This window comes from Bos taurus, chromosome 17 (assembly GCF_002263795.3).
Source record: "Bos taurus isolate L1 Dominette 01449 registration number 42190680 breed Hereford chromosome 17, ARS-UCD2.0, whole genome shotgun sequence".
NCBI classification, from domain to species: domain Eukaryota; kingdom Metazoa; phylum Chordata; class Mammalia; order Artiodactyla; family Bovidae; genus Bos; species Bos taurus.
In genome coordinates this window covers 46680626-46695443 of record NC_037344.1, presented here as the reverse complement: position 1 = coordinate 46695443, position 14818 = coordinate 46680626, and the positions used below count along the sequence as shown (strand labels likewise).

At 49.8% G+C, this 14818-nt stretch overlaps 1 protein-coding gene across 10 annotated transcripts in view; it reads right to left on the bottom strand.

The window, feature by feature from the left end:
- The window catches only part of RIMBP2 (RIMS binding protein 2), a 325528-nt gene that overhangs the window by 20807 nt on the left and 289903 nt on the right, over nt 1-14818 (bottom strand). For 5 of the 10 annotated variants that reach the window (XM_059876305.1, XM_024977660.2, XM_024977661.2 and 2 more), the window contains exons 14-18: nt 13872-14030; nt 10295-11002; nt 8635-8752; nt 4355-4420; nt 632-813 (exon numbers count right to left, since the gene is read on the bottom strand). In XM_059876305.1, coding sequence (XP_059732288.1) covers nt 632-813; nt 4355-4420; nt 8635-8752; nt 10295-11002; nt 13872-14030 — 1233 coding nt within the window. The remainder of the gene's footprint in view (nt 1-631; nt 814-4354; nt 4421-8634; nt 8753-10294; nt 11003-13871; nt 14031-14818) is intronic. The other 5 variants (XM_059876306.1, XM_059876304.1, XM_024977665.2 and 2 more) reach the window with 3 other exon arrangements.

Sequence of the window (14818 nt, the reverse complement as noted above, 5' to 3'; positions counted from 1 at the left end):
GCATACTATTCTGCGGGGTAAGCATCACCATTCTTCAGAGTCCGTTTTAGTTAGCGACCTCTTTCAAAGGTTATTGTCAGTGCCCTTTTGGAAATTTGCAAACTTGGGGTTCAAGGCCCTTTCCCCTCTCCTAGGGAGCATCCCATGTCTTCCTTCTGACTCCAGACTCAGGCTCTTCCTCTACTACTGATGGGAGGCTGAATGTCAAATACAAGAGGAAGTAGCCTGTCGTTTTGAGGTGTTAAGGCATCTGTCCCCAAGTTTTGTGGCACTAAGAACTGGTTTTGTGGAAGACAATTTTTCTGTGGACTGGGGGTGGTGGTGGTTTCCAGATGATTCATGCACTGTAGGGTTTGTACTCCTATGAGAATCTAATGTTGCCACTGATCTGACAGGAGATGGAACTCGGGTGGTAATGTGAGTGATGGGGAGCGGCTGTAAATGCAGATGAAGCTTTGCTTGCTCACCCGCCACTCACCTCCTGTTGTGCAATCCGGTTCCTAACAGGCCACAGACCCATACTGGTCCATGGCCCGAGGGTTGGGGACCCCTGTGTTAAGGAACTTGGATCTGGTGAGCACCCCCTCCCCATCCTCCCCCGCCACCTGTACCCCCTGGGCCATGCCCCCACCTTGATGATCTGCCCTTCTTTAAAGGGAAGCTCCTCTTCTGCAGCGTCTGGGTTCGGGGACATGGTAAGGGGGTCGTAGTCAAAAAGGGCCACAAAGATGCGGGCTGGGAGCTCTTCCGCCCCAGGGTCTGTCTCTGACTCTTCGTAGAAGTCCGGAGAAAGCCGGTCCCGCCCGTACTCATCTGGGAGTGCATGGGATAAAGCACAGGGTCTAAGTGATTCCCACCAGCCATTCTCCCTGCTTTACCCAGAAAGGTGAGCTGTTATACAAAGTGTGATTTTGGAAAATGAAGAGAGAAGCACTTTAAGTTGTGTTTTTTTTTTTTTTTCTTAATGTGTAGCTGGGCTTTCCTAGTGGTTCAGTGGTAAAGAATCCACCTGCCAATGCAGGAGATGTGGGTTCGATCCCTGATGTGGGAAGATGCGATGTGCCTCGAAGCAACTAAGTCTGTGTAACAAGGCTATTCAGCCTGTGTTCTGGAGTCCAGGAGCCACAACTACTGAGCCCACATGTTGCAACTACGGGAGCCTGCAGCCTAGAACCTGTGCTCTGCAACAAGAGAAGCCACCACAATGAGCAGCCTGTGCACGACAAGAGAGCAGCCTCCACTGACCCCAGTAGAGACAAGCCCGTGCAGCAGCAAAGACCCAGCACAGTCCAAAACAAAACAATTCATAAAGTCATAAAAATAAGTTCTTAAAGAAATGTGTAGCTCAACATGCAGGCACAAATGGATCACCTCGACAGAGATGGGTTTGAAAAGCTAATAACTAGTATGAAACGTAGGCAACAGGGTGAGTGTAGGTGTGCTGCTTGTGAAGACAGCGAGAGATAAAGGACTGTGTTTCAATGACCTCCTGGCAGGACTGGTCTGAGCACTGGTTGTGGGGGCGGGTGACGGGTGGCCAAGTCCCAGGGATTAGGAAGGACCTGTTCAGGAGTCAAGCATAGAGACCCAGAGACCCTCTCAGTTCGGTTCAGTCACTCAGTCATGTCTGACTCTTTGCAACTCCATGAAATCGCAGCACACCAGGCCTCCCTGTCCATCACCAACTCCCGGAGTTCACTCAGACTCATGTCCATCGAGTCAGTGATGCCATCCAGCCATCTCATCCTCTGTCATCCCCTTCTCCTCCTGCCCCCAATCCCTCCCAGCATTAGAGTCTTTTCCAATGAGTCAACTCTTCGCATGAGACCCTCTAGGTTTCCATTAACAGACGAGCCAGAGCACAAGGATGTTAAGAGATGTATTTGCCTATCTGTCAAAGTTTGATACAGGTGACTGAGCTGCTCACTTGGCTCCAAATACGTAAGTGGCAATGAATGCATTACAATGAATTAATGAATTCCTGGAAGAATTGAGTTTCAAGTCCGCCTACCACTGAGCTTCTAAAGACGATTCTTTTGAAATCCTAGTATATATGCATATGTATTACAAGGCTGAGCACCAAAGAATTGATGCTTTCGAATTGTGGTGCTTGTGGTGCTTGGACAGCAAACCAGTCAATACTAAAGGACATCAACCTTGAATACTCATTGGAAGAAATGATGCTAAAGCTGAAGCTCTTTGGCCACCTGATGCAAAAGAACTGACTCATTGGGAAAGACACTGATGCTGGGAAAGATTGAAGGCAAAAGGAGAAAGGGGCAGCAGAGGATGAGATGGTTGGATAGCATCACCATCTCAATGGACATGAATTTGAGCAAACTCCAGGAGATGGTGAAGGACAGGGATGCCTGGCATGTTGCAGTCATGGGATAACAAAGAGATGAGCATTAGTGAGCAACTGAACATCAACAACATTATTAAATGTCGTTACAGACATGCATATATCTCACTATATATGTATACATTTATTAATATGCATATAGAGAGAACAAACATCTGCTAGTGAATTATACTGTTTTGACTACAGTATAAGGACTGTAGAAGGACTGAGAAGGACTCAGAACATCAGCGGGGAAGCAAATGAGAAAAACTCCAATCGTCAGAAAGGAGGGTAGGGGTGGGACAAACAGCCGGTCAAAATTTGTGTCACCAGCACAAGGAGCACAGGAGGTGGGATAAGAGGATGTCGAAGCTGTGTGGGGGACACAGAGGGTGTGGGGAGAGCCAGAGTCTTGGCTGCTTCCACCAGCAGAAACAGGCAGTTGAAAAATAAAAAAGCACTTTAACTGCAGGAAAGGTTGGTCTTTAAAATGCAGTGAACTGTTAACATTATTTGAATTCGGGATTCTTTTAGGATACCAAGATAATCTAAACATTCAGTAACTTCGCTTCTGCTAGGGAACAGAAGTCAACAGCACGACCTTACTGATTTCTTCACACCAGTTTTGATTTTGTTTATAGTCAATGCAGATTCTTTACCAGCTGAGACAGCAGGGAAGCCCATGAATGCTGGAGAGGGTAGCCCATCCTTTCTCCAGCGGATCTTCCCGACCCAGGAATCGACCAGAGTCTCCTGCATTGCAGGCTGATTCTTTACCAACTGACCTATCAGGGAAGCTCAAAGGCAACAAAACTGAACAGCTCGGCCTTACTTTCTTCACACCGGTTTTGATTTTGTTTATAGTCAGTGAGAGGGCTTCCCAGGTGGTGCTAGTGGTAAGAACCCACCTGCCAAAGCAGGCAGACGTAAGAGACACAGGTTGGATCCCTGGGTCGGGAAGATCCCCTGGAGGAGGGCACAGCAACCCGCTCCAATATTCTTGCCTGGAGACTCCCAAGGACAGAGGAGCCTGATGGGTTTCAGTCCACAGTGTCACACAGAGTCAGACATGACTGAAGCGACAGCACACACGCACACACAGTCAATGAGAGGGTCTCATACTTTGCCCCCCTAGTCATTAAATGTTCTCTAAATTAAATAGCACGAAGCTAATGGTACGCCATCTCGTGACCTGTGACGTCTCTGTATGTGTAGTGATGCAGTGGTTTTTTCATGCTCGTGGCTGATGGTAGAGAAGACCATTAGCAGCATGAGAAGGATGTTTTCAATTCAGCTGGGTAACCTTGGGAGTTTTGCAGAAGGAACTTAACCAAACAGCAGTGTGACCCAGTGGGTGCTGTTTCAGCTGAGGGAAAAGTCACTGAAGGAGCACTGTGGCTACAACTGTGGCTGCACCCACCCAGAGGGCTCCAGGGCTTCCCTGACTAAGTGGACGTGGTGATCGTGGAGTTGGAATGTACAGGCAAGTTCACAAGGGGAGGATTGGGTAGGTCACTGTCACTCTGGAAGACCTTTGCGTTACTCCTACAATTCTCATGCTCTCAGGAGTTGGCTCAAGTTCAGGCACCGTGATGTGCGGACAACTGTGCCTCTACGTCTTTAAGTCCCAAATCACACCAAGCACAAGTGGGAGACATTAGGCATGGAGACCGGCAAGAGGATCTCAGGCTAGCACCATGCTCAGTGAAAACAGCAGGCAGTCACCCACACCATTACAGGATCTCTCTCTGGTTTGCGGGGAGGAGCCGGGATGGGGTGGAAGTGGTTGGAGCACTTGGAGTTGGTGTATATGAGTGGAAGTGTGGGTATGATGTCACGGTGTTTCCTCCAGAGAAGGTGTGTTAGATACTTTATGGAATCAAACCTCATGGGAAGAGAACAGTGGCCTCCATGGAATGTGTCCACACAAACCCAGCTTCACAGGGTTTGGAGTGGGTGACTGGGAGGCCCTTCCTTTTCTTGGGGGCAGGCTAGACTCAAGGAAGAACTTACCGCCAGCTGCTGGTCTGACCTGGGCGTGGATGCTCCTCCCTCTGCCCTGATGTGGAATATCCTGGCCTGGGGTAGGAGGGGGTCTTTGTCAGGAAGGAGGAAGGGTCTGCAAACCACGTGCAAAGTTGAAGATCCTGACTTGCCCCTGCTGGCTCCCAAATCCTCCTGTGCTGCCAGAATAAGAACTGTCTTCTATAAGTGAACTTCTTCCCTCACTACCTGAGGCTACCTGCCTCCACTGTTCTCTCCATTGTAATTTCTACAGAGAAAAAGTGGGTTGCCTATGAAGCATAATTTACAGCTGCTCCTCTTCTCCTTACAGGGAAACCCAGGGAGACGAGTCTCCTTTCTAGAGAGTCAAGTTTTGTTTATTTAGTTAAGTCATTTTAACTTTTCCCATCTGGATATAGAGAAAATGTGCTGCATTTCCTTGCTGTGTAAGCTCAGTGGCCAAAATAACCTGGAAAATGGGAGGAAAATGGAGATTTCCACAGTCGACCAGTAAGAGCAGAATGCTCTAGGATGTGGTATTTCTTTTCAGATGGGTACACCCTTGAGCCTTTTCATCTGTCAGGTAAATAACTAGATAAATGCAAAGACCAAAAATTACACAGGAAGAAACCAAATCCAATGAAATCCTTGTTTGGGGTCATTGATTAAGGTTATGAGGCTTCACTGAGGAAACCAGAAGGGAAAGAGACACGTGTACCCCAATGTTCATCGCAGCACTGTTTATAATAGCCAAGACATGGAAGCAACCTAGATGTCCATCAGCAGATGAATGGATAAGAAAGCTGTGGTACATATACACAATGGAGTATTACTCAGCCATTAAAAAGAATACATTTGAATCAGTTCTAATGAGGTGGATGAAACTGGAGCCTATTATACAGAGTGAAGTAAGCCAGAAGGAAAAACATAAATACAGTATTCTAACGCATATATATGGAATTTAGAAAGATGGTAACAATAACCCTGTGTACGAGACAGCAAAAGAGACACTGATGTATAGAACAGTCTTATGGACTCTGTGGGAGAGGGAGAGGGTGGGAAGATTTGGGAGAATGACATTGTAACATGTAAAATATCATGTAAGAAACGAGTTGCCAGTCCAGGTTCGATCCACGATACTGGATGCTTGGGGCTAGTGCACTGGGACGATCCAGAGGGATGGTATGGGGAGGGAGGAGGGAGGAGGGTTCAGGATGGGGAACACATGTATACCTGTGGTGGATTCATTTTGATATTTGTCAAAACTAATACAATTATGTAAAGTTTAAAAATAAAATAAAATTTAAAAAATTTAAAAAAAAAAAAAAAAAAAGGTTATGAGGCCTTCGTTATGCTAATTATATGACTTAGAATTTACCAGATATGGGACTATATAATTTTTATCTTTTTAAATCAGGAAGGGCATTGTTTTCTTAATTAAGGAAATCCAGAGTATATTTAAAAGTATAATATATTTTAGTTGTGAAGGCATTGCTTATTAAAAAATATATGTAGGAGGGGAGTTTCTCCATAAAAGAAAAGGATATTTTTGGAGTTGGCAGATTTCTAAAGTATTAATTACTGATATTGGCACAGGAAAACTATAACTAAATAAACAGAGACTAGAGGAAAATCGCCTATTCACATGTCACTGACCATTCACTTCCTAGAGTTTGGGGCATGATTCTCCTCTTCTTTGAGTCACTTTTGTCTTTTGAAAATATAATAGATTCTTTGGTCTGTGAATATATGTATATGAAAATATAAAGTGATTGATACTAATTATGCTTTATAATTATGCTTTCTTGCCTTGCTCCATGCTAAGAGATAAGATACAATGAAAGAAATTCTATCATGGATTTATTTAACACTTTTTTGGGTTCTATTATTGAGGCTTTTTTTTTTTTTCTTTGTGAAGGTGTTACCACAGTATTACTCTCTTGCTACTAACTTGAAGTGAAGTGAAGGTCAATCAGTCATGTCCAACTCTTTGAGACCCCATGGACTATACAGTCCATGGAATTATCTAGGCCAGAAAACTGGAGTGGGTAGCTGTTCCGTTCTCCAGGGGATCTTCCAAACCCAGGGATCAAACCCAGGTCTCCCGCATTACAGGCACATTCTTTACCATCTGAGCCACCAGAGAAGCCCAAGAATACTGGAGTGGGTAGCCTATCCCTTCTCCAGGAGATTTTCCCAACCCAGGAATCAAACCAGGGTCTCCTGAATTGCAGGCAGATTCTTTACCAGGTGAGCTGCCAGGGAAGCCCTCTACTAACTTAGCTAGTGTCTTTCACTAAAATTAAGACATGTGCAGCCTTCTGCATTCTTTCCCTTAAGACAAATCCACCTGAAGGATTGTCCAAGACTCTGATGGGGAGACTGGGCCCACTTATGTTTTCCTTTACTTCCTTGCCCAGTTGGCAATTTGTAGCGCCATAATTTTGAGCCCTGTAGACTTTTCTTCTTTGTCCTAGGAGACTGGAGTGGGAGACCCACAAGGCCTCCTCCAGAGGACACCCCTTCTCAGTGCCAGGACATTAAACTTCAACCACAGAAACAGTGGCGGTTCACGTAATGAGCATTCACTCATTAAAGTCACAGTCGAATGAGCACTTAGGAACCAAATTCAACAGGAAGAACGGTCTTGAACTGGTCCTCACCTCCTTCCTCAAGACTCTTATTTACAAGTCTTTTATTTTACAAGCCAGGAGATCCTACTTAACCTCAGTAATTGTTACAGGGGCAACTATACACAAATTAAATGAAGATCTGAGTGATGTGGCACTGGTTTACAACACTCAAAAATAATGTAGGCTTAGTGTACACAAAGGCTTCCCTAGTGGCTCAGATAGTGAAGAATCTGACTGCTTGCAATGTGGGAGACCTGGGTTCAGTCCCTGGGTTGGGAAGATCCCCTGGAGGAGGGCACGGCAACTCACTCTGGTGTTCTTGCCTGGAAAATCCACATAGACAGAGGAGCCTGGTGGGCTACAGTCCATGGGGTCGCAAAGAGTCGGACACGACGGAGTCACTAAGCACCATGCAGTATATGCAGAATTCTGCTAGTGGGTCTGTAATATGTGAAACCAGTGTTTTCCAGCTGATTTTATTTTTTAGCTTATTTTATTACTTTTTAGCCTAACTGAAAACAGTCTGTTGTTTTAAAGGTCCTTTAACATTCTATAGAATTTTTCACTAATAAAAATAAAAACATTCTAAAAACTGTAAAGATGGAAAAAGAAACTGTTTTACCCTATTGTTTGGGTTCTACGGGAAAGAAACATCTAGAAGGAGGAGAAAACTTCAGGGGATCTGATTTGGTTCATAAAGTTTTTAATTATTGTTGGCTGATGTGAACAAAGCCCAACTGTCTTTTAAACCTTAGCTATTTAAACGGACTGGGGCTGTGTTTCCAGGTGTCTGGACTGTCCAAGGGCTGCTTTCCTTGAGCCCTGTCTCACCAGATCAATGTTTTTCTCTCAACTACTTCTGTTCCATGAATGGGTCTCTTGCTTTGTTTCGTGTGTGTGTGTGTTTTCACAAAAAGCTAGTTTATTTGTGCTGATTACCAGATTCCATTATCTTGCGTATAATACTTTTTGGAACTGTTATGCTGGGGTTCATTCCAGTAATAAAAAGGTTCCCGTCTGACCTTCGGCCACGCTCCCCCTCTTAGTGGATTGATGAGAATGACTACAATGACAGCTTTCAGCACGGCTGGCTGAATTCCAAAAAGTAATTAAGAGAATGGAATTGGATGCCTGAGGATGACTCATGCACGAGGAGGTGGCCAGATAGACAGGGTCAACACACAGTTCAGGGCACACATTCAGGCCTCCTGCTGTTTTTTCATAACTTTCAACCCCAGTTGCCCAAGTGTTTCATGCATACAGATAACTCTCCACTGGCTGGGGGCTCCTTTAGGTATTTGGAGTTCAGCCACCTATCCCTGTTTCTGCTGCTCTGACCATGAGCATTTCAGGAGAGCATGAACTAGGTGGGGAGATGGCCCATTATCATCTCTTCCATGCTTAGGATGGCAGTCTTTGCAGTTAAAAAAAAAATTGTAGGGAGAAGATTGACCTCAAAGGTCAGTATATTTTGAGAATCCTTAAATTTAGGTTCCATTTATTTGGTTCTGTTTCTGCCTTCTTTTGCCATAAATAACCAAGTGTCTTCTGTATTTAGTTGAAAATGCTATTCCTAATAATTTTTTTAAAAATGTTTAGATTGAACCATGTGCTCTGGTTAAAAGAAAGATGGAGGACTCCATCCGGCTCACTAACCCGCAGCATGGACCATCATTGGCCGGGACCTGTGGGAACCAGCACTGCCGTGGGAAAACCTCCGGCCCACGTGATCCGCCCGATCAGCCCGTCCTGCGGTCACCGGGTTTCCTAAAATCTAAAGACAAAACAATGACACGGTCATCAGTCTTGCCAGTCGTGGGAAGAAAAGAATTAAGTCAGCCAAATCAATTCAACTTAGAAGCAGAAGCTCTAAAGGCAACTAAACTTAGCTTTTAACTGAAAGGTTAGCTGAATAACCTGGAAGAGAAAAAGAGTGCTCACCCCAGGCACCCCGTCTTCTACAGCACAGTTGCTTTTCCGGGCAGGGGCGAGAGAGAGAACCCCTCGGGAGACATCTTTTTGTTGCTGGTGCTGCCGCTGAAGCCAAGTATTTTGAGCCATAGTGAGAGTGGCTTAGATAAGACTCGTCACGCCTTTGGTACCTCTTTTCTAGTCTCAGCACAGTCTGCCCTCCTCCAGTGACCCCAAAGGTGGGAAAAACACTGCATTTCCCAAATGTCCTGCTTGGGCAAAGTTGTGTGCGAGGTTACCGAAAACTCAAAGACAGAAGTTTCTGTGCATTACCAGCTCTGAAACTCATGGCGCCGTCTTGACGCTATTCCAAAGACTTCCAAACCTTCACGTTTCAGGGCTAACCCGAACTATTTTCCTTTATGGATAAGTTTTGCCTCTGATTCGTACTAAAGGTTCGCATCCTATGCGAGAATCAAAGCAAAACCTCCAGCTCACTGGTGACTTAACTCAGGAAGTTTTCAGGGACACGGAATGAATCAGGGCTGGGAGCTTCAGAAATGAGTCTGAACAGGAAGTGGGCTGCAGTTTGCTGGTGACTCGGTAAACTGTGGGTCGGCGCCCTCTAGTGGACATGTCACAAACTGCACCGGCTCAAGCCCAAGGCCTGGCGCCCTGGGATGTCTCACCTGTGTTTTCATGGAAAAGTTCAGCATGACAGGAGCAAATGTTCTGAAAAGAGGACACAATATAGAGATGAATGAAGCCTTGAAGGAATCCCTACTCTTGAAAAGCACTCACAAGCCTGGAAGACAAGGCCTGGGGATGTGTCTAGAGCTGATGATCGAAAATCTCATTCAGAAAACTGCTCTCAGGAAAGAAACGTGGGGAAAAAAAAAAAAAAAAACCTTTGGAAACAAATGCAAAGGTGGATCTCTTCAATAATTGTTCTCCATTCTTTTTTCCAGTTATGGATGAACTGGAAAACCAACCACAACCCAAAACCAAAACCACCACCAGAGAAAAACCCTAGTAAGCAATACCAGTCAGTCATAAATACATCCCCACGATTCATTTTGAAAAGTACGTGTTGCCAAACTTTGGGAGAATCAGAGTTCAGCTAACCCTTAATTAAAATTTAGATTCAGTTGTCCTTTAATTAAAGCAGCCATAATCATCACTGATTTGGAGGTGGGGAAGGGATCATTATTCTAAAGCAAAGTAAAGAAATCATCAGCATGGTGAAAAGATTGGGAAGCTTCATAAATCAAAAATGCATGGAAAAACGAGAGAGAGCCAGCAGAGAGAGTGCCCGGGACGGACACGAAAACAAAGAAAGAAGGTGAGAGAATGAAAACGGATTGGTTTGGCAAGCGGATGTGAGCGGGAGGTTTACTTCACACACCAAAGGGCCGTCTGCAACCCGGGGAGGAGGCTGGGCCTGTCGGGCAATGGCCCTACTGTCGGGCATTTTTATGCTTTTCTTCCAGGCATCTCGGAAATCTTCGCGGCCCGTGGGCTCATCCCAGCCGTACTTGCTGGGGGTGGACCTCTCTGGGCTCGGGTGGGGCTCATCGCTCCTGACGACGTCGCCGGGCTCCACTGGCTCCCCAAAATCCTCTTCGATGCTGCTCTGCCGTGTCAGCGTCCGGCGCCGGGCCAGCAGGGGCCTCAGGCTCCTCCTACAAGGACAGTGCCCGGGGCCGGGGCTGCACTGGGCAGTTGGGCTTCGGAAACTAAATCTCATCTCCTCCTCTTCGCTGCCGCAGTCCAGGCCGCTGTCCGGGCTCCTGGTGGCCGCGCGGCTGAACCGACAGCCTCTGTCTTCGAATATGAAGTCCTCGGCCTGGGGGCCCCTGGGTTTCGTGGGGTACCAGGAGCCGTGGAGGGCCTCGTGCCCCCGGCAGGGCCTGGCGGGCCTGGGCTCTCTGGCCAGCCCGGTCCTGACCCTGGAGGAGGCCCCTAAGCCCTGCTTGTGCAGGAACTCACAAGGCTCTCCATCCTCCTCCGCTACTTCGGGGATACTGAAAAGTCTCTTACTGTGGTGGGTCTGTTGGGGATACTCGGGCAACTCCGAGAAAGCACGTTCAGTGGTCCTATTCTTAGAGCACTCCTTAAGGAGGGGGCGGGGGTTGGTGTGTTAGCACAGGTGCCGGGAGTCAGTGTATGATCGCATATGAAGGAGGGCAGAGGGAAGGAAAGAAAATACAGAGAGAATTAGTCTCCGAGGCCATGAGGGACAGAGAGCATGCTTGTACTCGTGGTGGGGCAGGGGGTGGGGGTGGGGGCAGATGGCATGCTCTGGCCGGGGCTCTGGAATGAAAACAGAATGGGTTAGATGGATGGGGCCGGAGCCGGCGGGCCGAGCGCACGCAGAGCGTCCCGACGCCGTCAGGACTAGCCATGCAGCCAAACCAAGGAAAGAGAGGCCGCTGGGCCGCGGGTGTGGGGAGGATGGAGGCAGGAGGCTTCACACTGACCGAGGCGCTAGGGTCTGTGACATGGCTGTGCCCAGAGGCCGGGGACGTCCGAGTTCACTGGCCGCTGGCTGCACCCTGAGAAACTCCCAAGGTAGCTGCCCCGGGATGCCGGTGAGTGGAGGCCATTCGCAACACAGGAGGCCCCACCCGGCCACGCCGCTCAACTCTGCTTGTCCCTGAAAGCACTCAGCATCCTGTGAAACCCGTCCGTGCTCTCTTACCTATGGCTCTCTCCCGGCTCAAGTGGAAGGGTGTGAAGCCGGGGGACCTTGGCACTCAGCGACCCAAAGTCATTTGCTTGGCCTGTATCTGCAAAGGCTTAGGGGCCTGTCAGTCTCTCTTCCAGACCCCAGACCTCAAGGCTGGGAGAGAGGAGCCGAGTCCCCAGCAGTATGGGCAGCAGGGGCTCAGGGCTGGCCCAACCAGACGGAGGCCGAGGGTGGACACTCCACGCTCCCTGGCCTGACATGTGATTCTCTCTCCAGGAATGGCCGGCACACCCATCCTCTGCTCCAGCTGGGCCAGCCCACTGGGCATACCTCCTGGGACACCTCACTGACTCCAGGAAGCCTTGCGCTCAGCTTTCCTCCCATAGGCCTACGTGCGTGCGCATTAGAGTTGAGTTGCGGAGGAATATCAAGATTTGCTGCCCTGCCCTCACCTCAACACACCCCCCGCCCCCCGCCCCGCCCCAACCGCCTTTCGGTGTGTCCCAGGCACAAGGGGACATGGTGGGTTTACCCAGCGCAGCGTCTTTAGCAGGCTTAGAGCCCACAAGATCACCAAACGAGGAGCATGGTGCACGCTTCGTTCGTTTGCTATTAAGACCCTGAGGTTTAGGAACATTGGGGTGAAGGGCAATGAGGAAGCAGGGATCCAGCCCTGGGAGCCTGGCGGGGATGCACGGGGTTCCGTGGGACTCCCGCAAGGGGAGGTGAGCCCGGGCGGCCCAGATCGGCCTGTAAAGTCTCCTGACTTTTAAAAAAATTGTCAGAACCCTGCGGACGAAGTGAAGTAAGCCTCAGCCCCGCTGCCTGAAGGTCCGATTGTCCCTGCGGCTGCTCTAAGGGGGGCCGGGCTGGTGGGGGAAGGACGTAGGTGATTTTACAAACTAGCCCTTTTCCCTGGGAAAAACAAGGTGACCTTTGGTTTGTTTGCTAACAATTGGCAGGAAGGAGCATCCCAGAAGCTTCCTCCATAAGAAGTGGGGAGGCTGCCAAGGGTGGTGGGGGGCAGGGGCAGACACCTGCCTTGTCACAGCGCCCAGCGGTAGAGAAGTGTGGGAAGGCAGGGGTGGTCAAGCTGGACCACGGGCAGCTTCGGGCCTTCCTCCACCATGAAAGGTCACTGTGAATCCTGCTGGACAGTGGCTCAGGGGAGGAGCGAGGGGGTCAGCCAGTGGGGGTAGCAGGGGCTGCAACCATGCGGAGTTTGCATAGGGATCTGGCATGTTCTTTGGTGACAGTGTCTCCAAGGCCCTGCCGGGCGCCTTTGTTGGGAGAACATAAGTCAGTCTGCTCTATGCAAGTGGGCACTGAGTTGGCAGCCAGATTTGGATGTTGCTTTCTGTCCACCATTCAAACTGCGTGGCTCCGTGTTCCCAGAGAAAGGCTGGGCTCAGGCACTGTATCCCCCAATGGGACTTTTCTCTCCAAGGCCCTTTTCATTTGAAAACCCCCACAAAGGCCCAACCTGTCTCCCCGGCTAGGCCTGCAGCTGCTGGAGCTCGGGGGCCACGTCTATTCTCATCCCCCAGCTTGGCGGAGGGTCTGGTGCTCAGAGTGACCAGCTTGTGCCGAGTGATCAGAAACCCAGCTGGAGTGGGCGGCGGCAGCAGTGGCACACAGCTCCCCAGACAAGGACAGTGGTGCACCCCAGGGGTGGGGTCTTTGGGGGCCTCCAGCTCGATCTCCATCAAGGTGACCCCCATCAAACCCCTCGCTGAAGGCTACCTCAGAGGCAGAGGCAGAGGATCCTGGGATCCCTGGTGGGAGGTGTCTGAGAAGGGGCTTGTGTGTGGACCCCAGGAGGTCGACTGACCCTCCTCCGACCTCCTCTAAGGTCCCCTCTCCCTGGCCCTCCAGCCGTCCAGCAGGGTCCACCTCGGTCAATTCCACTAAAGAATCTCTTCCCGACTCCCCAGCTGCCCATCTCCAGTCTGACTCAGAGACAGGCTCCTGCCCTCCTAGGGCCTGCTGCTCTGCAGATAGACACGCAGCCAGGCGTTTGGGACTGGGGGTGGAAACTTCTCCGTTCTATTCTTTCTGATTGGGTTCTTAGTACAGAGCTGGGTGACCCAGGGATTCCCAGTGGGTTCTTCCAGACTCCTTCACCCAGACTTTTGGCCCGAGCGCAGATTCAATAGCAAGAGAAGCCCATCCAAATCTGGGGACTGTGCCTGCCGGGCAAGGCCCCTCTGGAGCCAGCTGCACAGCCCCCCAAAGGAACAGGGATGGGGAACGGTGGGGACGGCGGTGGGGGGGGCAGCGCCCCCGCACTGACCTTGAGGGCATTGTGGGATGTGCCGCTAGGCCGCCTCCTGCCCCCGTCCTCCAGCTGCATTTCAGAGTACAGCTCCTCCTCGTCCTCCTCCATGATGTCCGAGAGGTCAGACCCCCGGCTGCTCTCCGTGTGGTAATCGTCTCCATGGCAACAGTGCGGCTGGGGCAGGAGAAGGGGATGTGAATGGAGGGGCGACTCCAACACATGGAGTCCCACACCTTCCCCTGCTCTGCCCACTCTCGAGCTCAGGGACATGTCTGGGTAAGAACTGCTCACTCCGGAGGGGAGGGAATCACAGTCCCCGAGCTCATGGGGAGCCGGGATGGCAGAGAGAGGACCAGACCGGGCATTCCCACTCCAAGTCCAGATAGGGGCAGGCAGAGACCCTCCTGGGCTCTGGGCAGGACAGAATACACATGGGAAGACGTCACTTTTTTGGGGACTGGCAGCCTCTTCAACTTAGTGGCTGGACAAAGGCTCAAGTGAGAGGCTGTACATGCAGGGCTCAGGGACGGGTACGTATGTTGCATCTAGGGTCGTGCAGCAGACAGTGGCGGGTGGTGGGCAAACGGGCATATGCACTAACAAGTGTCTCTAAGAGTTGTAAGAAAAACATGGAGTCTGAAATTCACACATGTGCACACTGGGTTGCTGGTGAACAGCCTGGTCTGGGTGGGGTGGGACCCCCTGTGTGGCGTGCCCACTCTGTGGCCAGTCTGGCCACCCACACTGGAGAAGACCTGCCATTGGGGCTGCTTGGTGAAAAGCCTGGGTACAGAGGAAAGGGTCAACAGAAGAGCAAGGAAAAGTAAGCTTGCTAGCTAATGCGTAAACTGAACCAGCAGCCGCCCTGATGGGGTTTGGGATGAGGGGCAGGTCCAACTCAGCAGCCCCTTCCCATCCACAAAGCAAGTGCCTCCCTCAGCAGCTTGGAATGTTTCCAGCAG